General features: G+C 39.3%; 1 protein-coding gene across 1 annotated transcript in view; it reads left to right on the top strand.

The window, feature by feature from the left end:
* Nucleotides 1-17,187, top strand: part of RPS6KA5 (ribosomal protein S6 kinase A5) — a 104,203-nt gene that overhangs the window by 24,199 nt on the left and 62,817 nt on the right. The window contains exons 3-5 of the mRNA XM_064151619.1: nt 9,462-9,680; nt 14,638-14,753; nt 16,944-17,051. Coding sequence (XP_064007689.1) covers nt 9,462-9,680; nt 14,638-14,753; nt 16,944-17,051 — 443 coding nt within the window. The remainder of the gene's footprint in view (nt 1-9,461; nt 9,681-14,637; nt 14,754-16,943; nt 17,052-17,187) is intronic.

The raw sequence follows: 17,187 nt of genomic DNA, 5'->3' as shown, positions 1-17,187 counted from the left end.
CCCTAGTTGAGAGTAGCAGCCAGGAAGTGGGCTGTGGTATGGTCCAAGAGTAGCCAGGTCCAGGTGCTGCTATCTCTCAGATGGACCTCAGGTCTTGCCAAGCTTGCAAATTTGCACAGCATGGTCCAGAGGCAGGAACGATGTAAAACTGAGAGCTGTGTAAAAAGGTAGGAGCTGTCCAAAATGGGAATTCTGTCACGGCAGAAGCCTGTGCTCGTGAGCTCCGTCAAAATGGGAACTCTTTCAAGGTGTGAAACCACCTTGCGCCTTCTCCCTTAGCCTAGAAAAGGCTAAATAGAGCAAGTGTCCATTTGCCATTTTATACTGGGCACAAACACCCAGCCAACCACCAGCCCAATTCCCAGCACAGGCTTCCACACGGGTCAGTACACATGTGGAAAGGTGCCTTTTGCTTTTTCCCCTTCAAGCCTGCAGGGCAGGTTGGGGGAAAGCAGTTTTTATATCACCACCTTCTCCCCATTCTATCCCAAAGAGGAGACGGGGAGAAGAAAGGAATTTGGAGTGCTCTAGATCAGCAATAATGTGAAACAGCTGAAAACAAGACTGCTGAGCTTTCCAATCTGGACTCCATGTGTACAATAACCTTTGGAAAAGAAGAGTTAGAGCCTCTCACCAGCACAGTGTTTCAAATCTCAACACCACTTGGAGCTTAGACAGTCCTATGGCTACAGACAGGACAAAATTATGTCTTTGCCCCCCATTTAAATCGGTCTACTGTGTTAATCTGAGCCTAGAAGTAACAGTGTTGTGATGGTTTGGGTGTTACCCACCCCTCACACTTTAGAAATCACCCAGACTAGACTCAGATGGCTCTGGAGATATGAATGAAGCTTTGTATTTACAGCTAGCACAACATACAAGCAGATATTTAGGGCTGGGGGATAGGTTGGACTGGATGATCTTCAAGGTCTCTTCCAACCTGGTTGATTCTATGATTCTATGGAAGGACTTGAAGAGATCCTCCAATCACTTCACCCAAGACATAGACTGTTTTACCTGCATCATTCCTGACAGTGATTCATTCTCAAAAGCCTCCAGTAGTAGAGACTGTGGACTTCATAGATATTTTTGCTGAGAATATTTAATATCCTACCTTGAAGCATTCTGGGGACTGCAATAAGTAAAGATCCCCTCACTCTTGCAAGAGTTTTCTGAAAGAATGTTCCTTCACAACAGGTTATACCTTTAAGGCATTTCTTCTGTAAATATAATCCAAAAAAATTTTGCTGCAGCTCTGAACACCATGTTCCCTTCCAGTGTATTTCTAGTTGGTATGGTTCAAAGAGCTTGTTCTCAACAGAGCTGCAGAACAGACACCCAAGGAAAGTATTGGCCATTTGGCTGAGATGATCCTTAAATGGTCTACTGCAAAATAAATATTTGTGATCATTCAGCATACTGTTACAGGACCAGAGAGAACTACAGACTGGCTCTGGTGATGTTAGTTTAATAATGTACAAGCCCCTTTGTGAAAACTAAATCTTTGGGAGTTGTAGAAATACCCCATCAAGTGTGGAAAGGGTACTAAAATGTTGTAGACCTTGCAGTATTGGCTGCACATGAACAGTCTGTTCACTTATTTAGCTGTCTTAACTGACTCTGTTTTTCCTGTGCACTGTACCTTGATTTTTTTTTCCTCACAGTTTCCATTGCAGAAAGATTATTTCTCTAAAAATGATACTGTAATCAAACTTTGTTATAGGATTTTAAGTGTGTTGTCTTGTGAGTTGTGGAGTCCTGTTTAAGCCTGTGACTTCAACAAGGGGACACAGTCTCAAGTTGTGCCAGGGTAGGTATAGGCTGGATATTAGGAAGAAGTTCTTCCCAGAGAGAGTGATTTCCCATTGGAATGGGCTGCCCAGGGAGGTGGTGGAGGCACCGTCCCTGGGGGTCTTCAAGAAAAGCCTGGATGAGGCACTTAGTGCCATGGTCTAGTTGATTGGATAGGGCTGGGTGCTAGGTTGGACTAGATGATCTTGGAGGTCTCTTCTAACCTGGTTGATTCTATGATTCTGTGATTCTTGCTTTCATACTTGAATTGAGGCTGGAGAAGTGACTGACTACTCTAACTTCTCAGTTCTTTGTACCAGAGTGTGTCTACCTAGGGGAAACATAAAGAAAGCCATCTATAATCACACTAATATAAGTCAGAAATATTTGGAATAGCAGACTCTGTTGTAGACTTGTCTGAAATAGTGCTGTACAAGAGCAAAGGCTCATTTAGGACTTGTACTCTCTTGTACAAAACTCCTTGTGTGCATTGTGGTTATCATCCTTAGGCTTGCTCTCACAAAAAATGAGGAAAAAGTTCAGAAGATATTTGCATGCTTTCTGTATTGATAAGTAAGGGATTGGATTATCTTGCTCTGTAGTTTTTTTTTCTCTTAGAATAAGAAAGGAGGATATTTTCTTTAATGTATATCTAATAATATTTATCTCTGTATAGTGGGCAATGTAATTATGGTGAAGCTAAATACCAGCCCTTGACATTAGCTGTCTGTTAGCTAGATTGCAAGTCATGGGTGCTTTTTAGATGCTTTTGTTTGTTGTTTTTTTTTTTTTCTAGATGAAAATTAAGTGGCAATTTCCTTATTTCAGAAATATGAAATATCTGAAGTATTTTCAAGTGGGATATGTGTGAGTTTGTTTTGTTGCTTTGTGAGTTGGGTTCTCCTCCCTTCTTTTTTTGGATTTTCTTGATTACTTTTGCTTTCTGCCCATCCCTTGTCTCTTTCTGGAACATAGAGACCTCTTCAAACAGCATTTTATCTCCCTTAATGACTTGTCCCCACATTGTGGACAGAACAATAGGAGAGAAGGGTAGCATTGGTTTTGTTTTGTTTGGGAGTGTTGGGGAGGGTTTTTTTTGACAATTTCAAGAACTCTTCTTTCACAGTTACAAATTCTAGGGAGTTAAAGATGGGAGATTTGTCTCCCTCATTGTTAAATGTGATGGAGCCCTGTTTTCCTGGAGATGGCTGAACTGCTGCCTACTGATGGGAAGTGATGAATTAATTCCTTGTTTTGCTTTGCTTTGCTTGCATATGCAGCTTTTAAGCTGTCTTTATCTCAACTGATGAGTAAAAGTGAGAAAAACTTATTTTGTTCCTGGTCCTGCCAGTATTCAAACACGTGGCTGTTTAATGAGTATAGCTGCTGGTTAGGGTAGAGGCACAACAGTGAAAAGGCAGTAATGAAAGAAAATGTACTCAACACTGGTTAGGCCACACCTTGAGTACTGTGTCCAGTTCTGGGCCCCTCAATTTAAGAAGTATGTTCAAATGCTTGAATGTGTCCAGAGTATGGCAACAAGGCTGATGAGGGGGCTGAAGGACAGGCCCTATGAGGAGTAGCTGACGGAGCTGGGGTTGTTCAGGGGAGACCTTATTGCTGTCTACAACTTCCTGAAGGGAGATTGTAGCCAGGCAAGGGTCAGTCTCTTTTTCCAGCACCCTGGAACTGAATAAAAGGACACAGTCTTAAACTGTGCCAGGGCAGGTTTAGGCTGGATGTTAGGATGAAATTCTTCATGGAAAGAGTGATTTGCCATTGGAATGGGCTGCCCAGGGAGGTGGTGGAATTACTGTCCCTGGAGGTGTTTAAGAGGAGGCTGGATGAGGCACCTAGTGCCATGGTTTAGTTAATTAGAAGGATTAGGTGATAGCTTGGACTTGATGATCTTAGAGGTCTTTTCCAACCTGGTTAATTCTGTGATTCTGCAAGTTTTAACCTCCAGTTATATCTTTCTGCCTCACAAATTAGGTGGAGAATTAGTCATGCCAGCAATTTGGACATCTTTTATTTGCCTTGCAGGCCTGATTCCCATATCAATCTGCAAGTAATAATTGTTTTTTTTCTTTCACTTTTTATTTCTCTTCATAAATTAGTCTCAATAGTTTGTGATTATGTGTGTATATATATTTATATACACCCATTTCTATATGGAAAAACTAAAGACTACATAGTTGAAAATACTTCAGATCAATTTGAGAGGTGATTATTTGGTGACTCCTTGTGTTTCTTCATGGGAGATGTATTTTGGGCTATATCTGCCTTGGAAGTAGATGAGATCTGCATCGTACTTGGAGAATGAACATTTAATTGTGGCTCTTTCAGAAGTTAAAAAATCTTCTGTGAAGTGAAATCATCACGTAGGGTATTCTTGTAACTAGTATACGGTCCTTCTTGCTGCCACTCAATTAAATTGCCTTAGCATTGCTGTCTTTTAAGTAGATTTCTCAACAGTGATATCAGAGATTCTGGTGTTGAATGTATCCTGAGTCATTTGATTAAAATAGTGCTATTTAAGATTTATTCTCATCAAAACTGAGAACCCTCATCATTCTGTCAGTCCTTTTCTTCTGAAGAAACAATTTGTACCGTGGTAAAGCTCTGTCACAAATTCCTCTCTGATTACATTCATATAATTTCTAGATATATTCTCACAATGATTTATTTTCCCCGTGCTGTATGTAAATTTTTAGTAGGTGCTCTTAATGTGCTGCTACCATTCTGCTGCTTAAGCTGCATTATCATATATTTTTGTAAAGTGTTATTAGAGGTACAGAAACCCCTCTTTTTAGGGGCTTTTGCTTATTTACATTCAGCTTAACTCAATGTTCTTGAATGTTTTTGATAAAATTATTTCCCAGAAACCTAAGGAAACTTCAGTTTAGTGCCCTAGAACAGGCTTTCAGAGAGGCTTTCAGTGTCAAGCTCTGGATGAAAATTGGTGAAAACAAGGGATGCTCCATTAAGCAATTGGCAAATGCAAGTTAAGACCATTCTCCATGCTGATGCTATTGTGGCATTGGAGTGCAGAAGTGATGTCTATATTTTTTGAGAAGTAACTCCTTGAAAAGACATAATAATGTTTGGAAGCAGTTTTGTTTTGGGGCATTTGTTTTGGTTTTTAAAAAGAGTGTTCTCAGTAGTAGGGGTCTCCTTTTTTACATGTTAAAAATAATTTGCATCCAACATTGGAAAAATAGGTGAATGTGAATAACATAAAAATTATGCATAACAATACTACTGTGGTCATAATATTATGGTCTGTACAACCTTGATTCAAATCACTGGTGTCTGTACACCATGACAAGATTTATGGCCTATGTTTATTTTAATTTTTTTGTATCAATGATTATGTATGAAGGTAAATAATGAAAAAAATCATCATTGTGTCATTGATATAGTGTATATAACAATATACAATATGTGTGTGTATATATATTAAAACAATATTTCATTATTCATGATGACCATCTGATAACTGAGTCTAACTTAGATAAACTCGATCGTATTACTGCAATTCAAGTTAGGGAATGCTATACTATAAAGATGATCTTCAAAAAGACTGTTGTGAGTATCTTGCATTTGTCTCTCAAAATTAGAAAGATATGTTGACACTAATGTTCTGAGTCTGCTTAGAGTTACTGAGAACTTTTTATGAGAACCCCTGTTGAGAATAGTGGGTTCTGTAAAGAAGGCAAGCATGATTCCTTAGGGTGCGAGGTAAAAGAACTTCTTAAAAAGAATTGCTCATTCTCTGAGCAGTATCACTTTTGTATGCCAAATGAAGCAGAATGCAATCACAGGGAAAAAAAACACATGCCACTTTATAATTTTGAACTCTTTACCTGCAGGAAAAATCTAGAGTTACATGTAATTACTTGTTGGGAGTAGCATATGCTGTAATGCTTTCAAAAAACAGCGGCTTTTCAATGGCTCACATCAGTACAGTATAGCTTGTCTGGTGTAGTGACAGTTTGGAGAAAATAATGTGAAGACACTTCATAGAATAGAAGTACTTCATAGAATCAACCAGGTTGGAAGAGACCTCCAAGATCATCCAGTCCAACCTATCACCCAGCCCTATCCAGTCAACTAGACTGTAGGAGTTGGACAAAACACCTGTAGGAGTTGGACAAAACACCACATCTAGTTCATTTTTCTGTGTCTCATGATGGCTTAAAGAGACCCTAGCAGAACATGGATAAGAATGCAGTGAAGGGTTAGAGAACTTGTAGCTTCCTGCAGTTTAGGGGTCTGCTTGAGCGAGAGATTCTCTTCTGTGTTTAACAGCACTTAGTATACTTTCTGCTCTCGGAGATTTACATAATCTTTTTTAACTACATTGCTGCGATCTGCAGCATAATGTACCACAGCTTAACTGCATATTTGATTAGATGTTTTAGGCAGTTCTTAATCTTGATACTTAATAATTTCTTTTGTTATGTTAATTGTTTCTGGAAATAATGAAAGACTTTTTCACTTAATTTCATCCAATTTTTGATTTTGAACTCTAGCATCTTCTTAGATGCTCTACTTTTTCAGACTAAAAAGTCTTTTAAGTTCCCTTCATAATTAAAATAATTTTATCCTGTTCTGGATATTTTTTTTCTTTTTGAATGTGGGGTGGGAAGCTGGGGACAGAAAAATAGGGAGATAGGAATAGTGTACATCACTCGTTATATGAGCACATGGATATTTCTTACCACAATGTAAGAGATTCCTGGTCTTATGTTCCAGGTTTGGGAAGCACTATATGTGTCATTTTTCCTCTTTAGTGCTTTCCTTGAAGTTCTAACATTGTTTGCTCTTTGGGTTACCACTGGTATTTTTCTCCTAGGGTTGTCTGTGGTAACTCCATTTTTGTTGTTTTCTTTCTTTTCTCTTTTTTTTCCTCTCTCCCTTTATTTTTCACCACTTAAAAGACTATTCTCAATTTATCATTCTCATTCACTTGAATTACTGATTTAACTATTTGGAATTCTACCTGCCATTTTATTTTTCAGCTGCTGAATATTTTGATACTGTGGTACAGTTTTCATCAGTCTGATTTGATTTCTGTTGCAGTGGATAATTTACTAAAACAAGAAAATCAGCTTTCTCACTATTCATATGACTGAGTTGGGCAGGATGAAATCTTGTGGTGACTGCCATTCACTATAAAAAGGATGAATATTTATGCTTAACCTCATGGGGTTTTGTCCATTAATATAGCTCTTGATTTATAAGAGCAGTCTCCTCTTTGCACCTAGCATTAATTTTAAGACCCCTTGGTTGTAAGGGTACTTGTAGTTCCTTCTTCGTGATGCCTTTGAGCAATTACTTTGAGCTCATTGCTTCAGCGTGCCCAGAGAAGGGCAATGAGGCTGGTGAGAGGCCTTGAGCACAGCCCTACGAGGAGAGGCTGAGAGAGCTGGGATTGTTTAGCCTGGAGAAGAGGAGGCTCAGGGGAGACCTTATTGCTGTCTACAACTACCTGAGGGGAGGTTGTAGCCAGGAGGAGGTTGCTCTCTTCTCTCAGGTGGCCAGTGCCAGAACGAGAGGACACAGCCTCAGGCTGTGCCAGGGGAAATTTAGGCTGGAGGTGAGGAGAAAGTTCTTCACTGAGAGAGTCATTGGACACTGGAATGGGCTGCCCGGGGAGGTGGTGGAGTCGCTGTCCCTGGAGCTGTTCAAGGCAGGACTGGACGTGGCACTTGGTGCCATGGTCTGGCCTTGAGCTCTGTGGTAAAGGGTTGGACTTGATGATCTGTTAGGTCTCTTCCAACCCTGATGATACTGTGATACTGTGATACTAATACAAACAATTGACATCTACAAAAGTAACACTCCATTGTTAACATAGTAGCTTACTTGTGAATCTACTAATTCTAACCTTTATTGCTTCTACAAGCTCATCTAAAGATGTCAAATGTAGTTGTGTACAGTACCTGTGAGCCCTCTATATAAAAAAAACCCAAAATCCTTGTTTGCCACTTATCACTTGAGCATGGAATATATTTTTAACCAAATATGTAAATAGAACACCTTGCTTCAATGATTTAAAACTCTGGGAAGTTTACCTTTTGGTTCTGGTGACTGTTTTACTGTTTATGTTTAAAAAACGTGTTATTTTTTAATTGATTCCCCTAGTTCTCATTTTAATCCCATATGGGAGCCTTAGGAAGTTCTCTGTACTAAATCATGACAGGAAGAATTCATTGGGTTTTTTTTTTCAACTTTGGTGCTACAAAGACAGGATTGAAAGCATGTAAGCCATTCAGATATGGGCAGATTATTCTGAGGGGAGGGGGGAAAAAAAAAGGGCATATCTTACACCAAACTCTTGCTAAATTGTGGATATGGTGGATTAAGACTATAACAGAGGAAGAAATAATCAGGCTTTAAAACTACTTTTAATTACTGAAACATTATAGAATCATAGAATCAACCAGGTTGGAAGAGACCTCCAAGATCATCCAGTCCAACCTAGCACCCAGCCCTATCCAGTCAACTAGACCATGGCACTAAGTGCCTCATCCAGGCTTTTCTTGAACACCCCCAGGGACGGTGCCTCCACCACCTCCCTAGGCAGCCCATTCCAATGGGAAATCACTCTCTCTGGGAAGAACTTCTTCCTAATATCCAGCCTATACCTACCCTGGCACAACTTGAGACTGTGTCCCCTTGTTCTATTGCTGGTTGCCTGGGAGAAGAGGCCACCCCCCACCTGGCTACAATGTCCCTTCAGGTAGTTGTAGACAGTAATAAGATCACCCCTGAGCCTCCTCTTCTCCAGGCTAAACAGGCCCAGCTCCCTCAACCTCTCCTCATAGGATTTGTGCTCCAGGCCCCTCACCAGCCTTGTTGCCCTTCTCTGGACATGTTTCAGCATTGTTTTTCTGACTCTTGCTGTGTTCAATCATAAATCTCATTTAATTGAAATTTTGCTCAGAAATCGCCAGTTTAAAAAGGTTTTAAAGAGTTGTGTTGTGTTTTGGGGTTTTTTTAAGTTGTTCTGGAAGATTTTAGCTTGAAAATGTTTACTATTTGTTGTATCAATGAGAACTTGTAGCTTCCTGCAGTTTGGGGGTCTGCTTGAGCGAGAGATTCTCTTCTGTTTAACAGCACTTAGTATACTTTCTGCTCTCTGAGATTTACATGATCTTTTTTACCTCCTGTACATTGTTGCCATCTGCAGCATAATGTACCACAGCTTAACTGCCTATTTGATGAGATAGAATAGAATCAACCAACCAGGTTGGAAGAGACCTCCAAGATCATCCAGTCCAATCTATCACCCAGCCCTAGCCAGTCAACTAGACCATGGCACTAAGTGCCTCATCCAGGCTTTTCTTGAAGACGCCCAGGGACGGTGCCTCCACCACCTCCCTGGGCAGCCCATTCCAATGGGAAATCACTCTCTCTGTGAAGAACTTCTTCCTAATATCCAGCCTATACCTACCCTGGCACAACTTGATGTTTTAGGCAACTTGATGTTTTAGGCAGTTCTTAATCTTGATACTTAATGTGTTTTTTTTTTTGTTATCTTAATTGTTTCTAGAAATAATGAAATGAATAGTTGAAGATTGTGATATCAACCAGACATGTTGTATGAGTAGGTGACTGTTGGTTTTTCTTTGTTTTCTTTTTCTCCACCCTTTTTCATTAAGCTTATGGGAAAGTATTCCTAGTAAGGAAAGTAAGCGGCCATGATGCCGGAAAGCTGTATGCCATGAAAGTACTGAAGAAGGCAACAATAGTTCAAAAAGCCAAAACAACTGAGCACACAAGGACAGAACGCCAAGTGTTGGAGCATATTAGGCAATCACCGTTTTTGGTCACATTACATTATGCCTTTCAGACAGATACAAAGCTTCATCTCATTTTAGGTAAGTACTTCTCAGGATGCATGTCTTCAGTGCGTGTGTGGGGAAGTATTGATAAATCTGACCTTTTATCTTGTGTTTTGCAGTGTTTTTTTAATGTGGTCTTAAGTACTTTGTGTTTGATTGTATGAGAGACCATAAGAAGTAAAATACTGTTCACCTTCAGCATTTGTATTTGTGGTTTTCCTGTTTGAACTTCACTGTGCTACTTTGACTTAGGTTGGGGAGCAGGAGGTGTTATTAGTGTCTGACATGCAGCAAAGAACATATCTAACCTTAAGTACTAAAACCAGAGAAGTATATTCTTGATCTTACCTTGATAATGAAAAGCCATTGTTATATGCTGCATTAGTTTCTACAGATTTTCAGACAAATTGCTACTATGAATGAAAAAAAAATTAATCTGTGTGAATATGAATGTTCAAGTGATTAAATTTATTCCCTCTGCATGTTGCCTTTGCATATGTGACATGGAGGTACCAAACATGACTTTGTTACTGGTACTAAAGTGGAAAGGAAAGAAAAAAAATGAAACATTTAAGCAGCAGAAGGCCTTGTAGTTCAAACATTGCACAGTTCACTCTAAGGACATGTTGTGTGTTGTCCTTGGTGTGATCAAGGTTTTAAAATGTTGTCACCTGTTGGAGAGGACAGGGCTACCTACCTGTCACTGCTGGCCAGTTAGTACACTGTCCTAGCAATGAAATGCTGCAAGATAAAAGATTAAATTGGGCAAGTCTTTTCGTTCTATTTTCACTAATGCACTTGTGACATGGGAGATGCCCATTAAAGATAATTGTGTTCTCATTTATTTCTGGTCAAATTCCTTACAATGCTAGAATCTACAAGTTGTTAATAAGGTTTCCTGCTGTGTTGTTGAAAGCATTTGTATTGTGGATCAGTTTCTTGTGTTATGCATTGTAGTATTTGATTTTAGTAATTTCTACCAGTAACTTCTGTGAATCACCAGTTATGAGAGATGCTTGATACTGAAATACTGTATGGCAGGTCTTATTAGAACATTCTTCATTCAACTTCTGTACTTGTCATTTTTGCTTTCAATTTTGATGTGAGAAACCCCTTCCACCTCTGTGTGTTGTCAAGGTTGACAAAAAAATTACCAGAGACTTTCTTAGGGTTTTTCAATTCAGTTATAATTTCTGTATGTGCCTGTGTCTCTACTGTCCTCCAGAAGGATAGTGGAAGGAAATAATGTTTTGGAGAAAAACACTGAGATTAAAGACTTGTACTCCTTTTGCTTTATTCTGCAATGTCACTGCCTTTGAAAACTAGTCCCTTTCTTGTGAAACTCACCTTTTCCTGATGGAACACTTACATTAAAATAACATTAAAATACACTAAAGCTTCAGGAAGAATTTGCTGCCAAAACTTTTTTGTTTTGAGACTGCTCTTTGAGTATTGAAACATGAAAGTATCACAATTTTTGGATGTAAAGAGACAATCCAAGCCCACACATTTCTGTGCTGGAAGTAGAGCTTGTTCATAAGGTTTGATACCACTCAAAAAATACTTTTGCCTTTCAGATCAGCCAATTTTGTATTTGGTATATAAGATGTGATTTGTAAGGAAATTACAATCACTTTTAAAAGGTTGCTTACTTAGAGTAAAGAATTGGAAAAATCAGTGGTCCACTTCATGCTTGGATGCAGAATACATTTTGTAGTGAAACTGAATGGTCCTTTCATTGAAGTAAAAGTTTTGCAATGCATTTTATTTCATAACTTCCATTAATTGAACATTTATTAACAGGCTCATTTAGATATTGGTAAAATTATGTTTGTGGATCTACACCACTGGCTGTCTATGCGTAGACCTTAATTTTATATACTTCAGTGGGGTAATACAGGCATCTGAAGAGCTTAAACTGAAATGGAGTACTCTTTAGATTGCTTTTGAGCAGTGAAACTTTTCATAATGATTCCTGCAAGAGCTTGAAGAAATGTCACGTGCTGGAAAATGCTAAGGAGATACTGAAAACCTTAGAAATACTTGGAGAGCTCTGTGATGTGAACCTTTAATAATTGAGGTGTTTGGTTTTGATAATTTTCATATTCAAGCTATTGATTAATAATTTAGATTTTTTTTTAAAGGATAGTACTGTTTAAAAAAAAATCCAAAAGAGAAAACAAAGCACAAACAATATTCATCCAAAATCTCCTTGAAATCAGTGTAGCTACCTAAAAATAAATACATGGTAAAGGAAAATTTTAAATGACAATGATAATTGGAAGGTCAGAATAACTTCGTATATGAAGGGGAAAGTTAAAAGCTTTATGCTTATATTCTTCTAAGAGTCAAAGAGAAGCAAGCCCTGTAGTTCTGAGGAACTGTTAGCAGATAGTGAACAGAGCAGGTAGAAGAACATTGCAAACAGTGCAGACTGGGCACATGGCCTTCTGTAACTCAATGTTAACGTGATGTTTGAAGCAAGAAATTAAAAGCTGAAGTATAATTAAAGGCTTTTTGGTTTGTTCTGGTTTTCATATTGCTTTGCCATGAAATCTATGTGAATCCATTCTTAGAAGATCAGCTTGGGTGGGAAAGGTCTTTTTTTTCCTTCTGCCTTTGAAGCAGTAAATGGGGATGATTAGGTGTCTTGGTCACTCTTCTTAATGGAGAAAAATCTTTTCTACCTAAGGAGGCCTAAGGCTACTTTATAATTCAGCTGAACTTTTATGTCCTCCCTAACAAAAAACACCAAACCCAACAACAACGAACAACCCTGTTTGCTGCAAGTTTTTTCTTTCTCATTATGGAAATCTTTCTAAAGAACTTATTTGATTTAGTTTCAGAAGCTTCTGAATTTTCAGGGAAACTGTGCACTTGCTTTAATATCTAGATGAATTTTGTGCATGAGCAGCATGTCATTTCAGTTTTCAAGAGAACTGGAGCTCCAGCGCAATATTGAATTAAATTCTTTGTGTCATCAGATACCATAGCAGTGTGAATTTAGTCCAGATGAATTGCAGACATGCAGCTGCATTTCTGCCAGTTTTCCAAAATAACAGGATTTGAGGTTGATTGCAGTTTTGAGATTAACTTTAATGATTGAAAGAACCAAGTATTGTATCCATGTGAATACCAGTTCTTACACAAAGCTTGTCATACAGGTTTAACCTACTAGTACTTATCTGAACTTTCAGGTGAAATTTATCTTGATATCAAACAATTTATTTTATTCCCCATCCCATTATCATCAGTGCATTTGCTCTAGCACTAAGAATTTGATATGTGATGTTCTTTTGAGCTGTGGTTAGTGTTATGTAATGGAATTAAGCTTGTTCTGCCACTCCTGTGACAGTACCCCAGTTTTGGTTTGTCCCTGTGTGGCCGTTCAAGCTAGATTTCTAACTCAGACATGAAAAAGGTTGAACAGAGAAACTTAGAAGTAGAAGCTTTGGGTGGAGAGGTGAACATTGTAGAGATAGGCCACATAATGGCAACAATAGATAAGTTAATATAATATCATTGGAGCATAAAGAGCTATGTCTGGAAGCACAGCTTGTACCTGCTCCTTGCTGCTTCTGCTGCGTCCGCTGCTATCTTCCCCCACCGCTCTTTTGGCTTCTGCTGCTTTTGGTGCTTTGCTGCTTCTTCATCTCTTCCCTATCTTCCTTAAGGTTATTATATTAATGTAGTAGTTTATTCAACTCACACTGTTACAGTTAAAATATAAGAAATATAATTTCATTTTTCCTGACTTTCCAAAAATCTGTGTTGTAGTGAGTTTACCGGGAGAGGGATCCACCCTAACCCAGGACAACCTGTCACAATCCTTAGAGCAGTGCCTGGGAGTTCAGTTCTTACTGTATGTAAAGTTAGCAATTCTGATTTAGAATATTTTTTTTAAAAATTGTTTCTGATTTCTCTGTTTTTCCATGATGAGAATGTTGAAATTTGGGTGGTTTGGGTTTTTTTTTTGTTGTAGAGTTTCTTGTTGTTGTTTGTTTGGGATTTTTTTTCTGTTACCTCTCAGTTTTAGAGGGAGGAAACAATTGTAAAATCTGGGTGTTGGTAGATTTTTTCATATGCTTATTGATCTAGACAAATAATCTTCCACTAATACTGCCTCCCTAGCAAGGAAGAACTAAAACTTCTCCCCTAGCAGGCAGAATGAAAAATGAAGAGAAATCAGAATGAATTTAATTTGTATATACTCTTTCTGCTTCAATATATTAACTTAAAATGACTTTGGACCTTTTTCCTACATTTATGAATTACATCAATGAATCTACAGAATACAATTGTCAAGAAAATGTTGAGTAAGATGGCATATGAAGCACATTCCCTGCTTTGTGTGCACAGATATCAAATATGATACTGGGAACTGTGGGGTTGCAAATGAATGGCTTTAATGTACACTGCTGGCATAAACAGCTCTACCTCCAAAATGTATTTGCATTGCAGTGGAGCTCTATTGTAATAACTTTTTACCTTCCCTGACTGTGGGGAAACCCTTTTGTCATAGCCTGCAAAGAATCAAAGTGTGGTTTCCATGAGGGAATGTATGTGGAAATAATCTCCTTCAGTAAGTTTTGCCATCAAAATTTCCCTTGCAAAGGGTAAAAGGTATAATTGCCCTTAACTGATTAGTTCACCTAATATCTGTGTTCTGAAATACCTTTGTCAGTTTGCCTTGTTGCTCTTATTTCCTGAGAGTGTTACAAGTATTCTGTTTGTAGTTTCCATTTATACATGTTTTTTTTCATACTCTTAAGTGAAAGACTGATTTTTGAGTTTATGATGTTGGTCGTATATTAGTCCATCAGTCCTCCTAGAAGGAAATTGAGTGTTGTACACAACAATGAAATATTATTGAATTAAGTAAAATAATCTGGTCCCAGAATATGTAATAACTGGAAAGTACCTATTAATATTCCAGTGTGAAAATCAAGTTGTCAGAAAGTGAAATGATAAAGTAACTTATTCTACTTTTTAGATTATATAAATGGAGGAGAACTGTTTACTCATCTTTCACACAGAGAGAAATTCTCAGAAAATGAGGTGCAGATTTACATTGGAGAAATAGTTTTGGCACTTGAACATCTCCACAAGGTAAAGTAACTTATCCTAGTGCTGATTTTGTGGAACTACACCTGTTTTGTTTTCATCATCATAAATTATTAAGGACAACTGTCATAATTGATGATCTGGACGAGGGGATTGCGTCCAGCATCAGTAAGTTTGCAGATGACACCAAGCTAGGAGCAGGTGTGGAGCTGTTGGAAGGTAGGAGAGCCATGCAGAGGGACCTGGACAGGCTGGATGGGTGGGCAGAGGCCAATGGGATGAGATTGAACAAGGCCAAGTGCAGGGTTCTGCACTTTGGCCACAACAACCCCAAGCAGCACTACAGGCTGGGGACTGAGTGGCTGAGAGCAGCCAGGAAGAAAGGGACCTGGGGGTACTGATAGATAGTAAGCTGAAGGTGAGGCAGCAGTGTGCCCAGGTGGCCAAGAGAGCCAATGGCATCCTGGCCTGCCTCAGGAACAGTGTGGCCAGTAGGACAAGGGAGGTTATTCTTCCCCTGTACTCAGCACTGGTCAGGCCACACCTTGAGTACTGTGTCCAGTTCTGGGCCCCTCAAATCAAGAAGGATGTTGAGGTGCTGGAAGGTGTCCAGAGAAGGGCAACAAAGCTGGTGAGGGGCCTGGAGCACAAATCCTATGAGGAGAGGTTGAGGGAGCTGGGGCTGTTTAGCCTGGAGAAGAGGAGGCTCAGGGGTGATCTTATTACTGTCTACAACTACCTGAAGGGGCATTGTAGCCAGGTGAGGGGTGGCCTCTTCTCCCAGGCAAGCAGCAATAGAACAATGGGACACAGTCTCAAGTTGTGCCAGGGTAGGTATAGGCTGGATGTTAGGAAGAAGTTCTTCCCAGAGAGAGTGATTGGCATTGGAATGGGCTGCCCAGGGAGGTGGTGGAGGCACCGTCCCTGGGGGTGTTCAAGAAAAGCCTGGATGAGGCACTTAGTGCCATGGTCTAGTTGATTGGTTAGGGCTGGGTGATAGGTTGGACTGGATGGTCTTGGAGGTCTCTTCTAACCTGGTTGATTCTATGATTCTAACTTTTATATGTTGTTTGTTTTAAATATGAAGTTACTTTAGCAGTGGGACATTAGTTGTATAATTAGAAATGCTTCCCAGTGAAGTGTCTATTCGTGTGCACCACCAGATTGAAGCTACATGTTTTTGTCTGCGATGTGGAAAGTGCTGTTGTTGATAAATGATTACTAGCTTTTAGTAATCCTTATGAAAAACGTGTGTTAGTAAAACTAATTTGTAGTCAACGTGCAGAGTGTTCTGGTTGCACTATTGCCCAGCTGTCCTTGTTTCAATACAATTAAGCATCAGAGTGCTGAGATTTTGGCACACCTGTAGGTGTGAAAAGTGTTAATGCTTTTCAGAGGTAGTAGATTTGTAGATGATTAAAAAGCATGAATGTGTAGTCGAGAAGGTAGTAGAGAAGCATTTGTTTTAATTCTTAATGAAAGCTGAATTGAGTTCTGCACTCAATCCCAAGTCTTCAGTAGAATCGTAGAATCAACCAGGTTGGAAGAGACCTCCAAGATCATCCAGTCCAACCTATCACCCAGTCCTATCCAGTCAACCAGACCATGGCACTAAGTGCCTCATCCAGTCTTTTCTTGAAGACCTCTAGGGACGGTGCCTCCACCACCTCCCTGGCCAGCCCATTCCAATGGGAGATCACTCTCTCTGTGAAGAACTTCCTCCTAACATCCAGCCCATGTGTGTCAGAGCTGCATGTATTGCTGGCATGCAGACAGGTCCACTCAGTAGCCCAGCTGGGAACTCCAGTGCCTGGAAAGCTGGAGAAGTGTGGGAGTGAATGTTTAAAAATGGGTGAGCCCTTTTTTTTTTAACCAGAACATGGCTGTCTTTGGTGGCTCTTGTGGGTCTGTGTTAGTGAAGTGATGTTTGTAGTACCTCCTCAAGAGAAAGTTTGTCCTATAGAATATTAAACACTAGTCATAGAATCAGTTGTATTAGATTAGGATATGGTATGCCCTTTAAAGACATTAATGAGCAATGGAATTTGAGAGAATTTTGAAGCTGAAATTACTTCTTCAAAGGCATTTTAAATTTGTCCTTTCCAAGGTGCAGCTTTTAGGTGTCAGTTTGCCTTTAAAATGGAAATTCTACTGGTTTCTTTCTTGAATGCATTCAGCAATGTCTCTTTGATGTGGTTACACTGACGCTGAAATACTTTTTCATTCTCTTTGCAGTTGGGGATTATATATCGGGATATAAAACTTGAGAACATTCTCCTCGATTCCGATGGTCATGTGGTGCTGACAGACTTTGGTCTGAGTAAGGAGTTTCTTACTGATGAGGTGAGTATTTGAATCTCCAGTAAGTGTGGACAAAATCCAGCCAGATCACAAACTCGGATTCCATCTCATTGAATTGATAATAAGACTTGAGAGGGTAGGAAGAACTGCCTTCTAGGCTCTTACTTCATGAAAGAAA

The sequence above is a fragment of the Pogoniulus pusillus genome, chromosome 1 (genome assembly GCF_015220805.1).
Source record: "Pogoniulus pusillus isolate bPogPus1 chromosome 1, bPogPus1.pri, whole genome shotgun sequence".
NCBI classification, from domain to species: Eukaryota; Metazoa; Chordata; class Aves; order Piciformes; family Lybiidae; genus Pogoniulus; species Pogoniulus pusillus.
The sequence above is the reverse complement of the archived record's forward strand: the minus strand, read 5'-3'. Positions and strand labels throughout refer to the sequence as shown.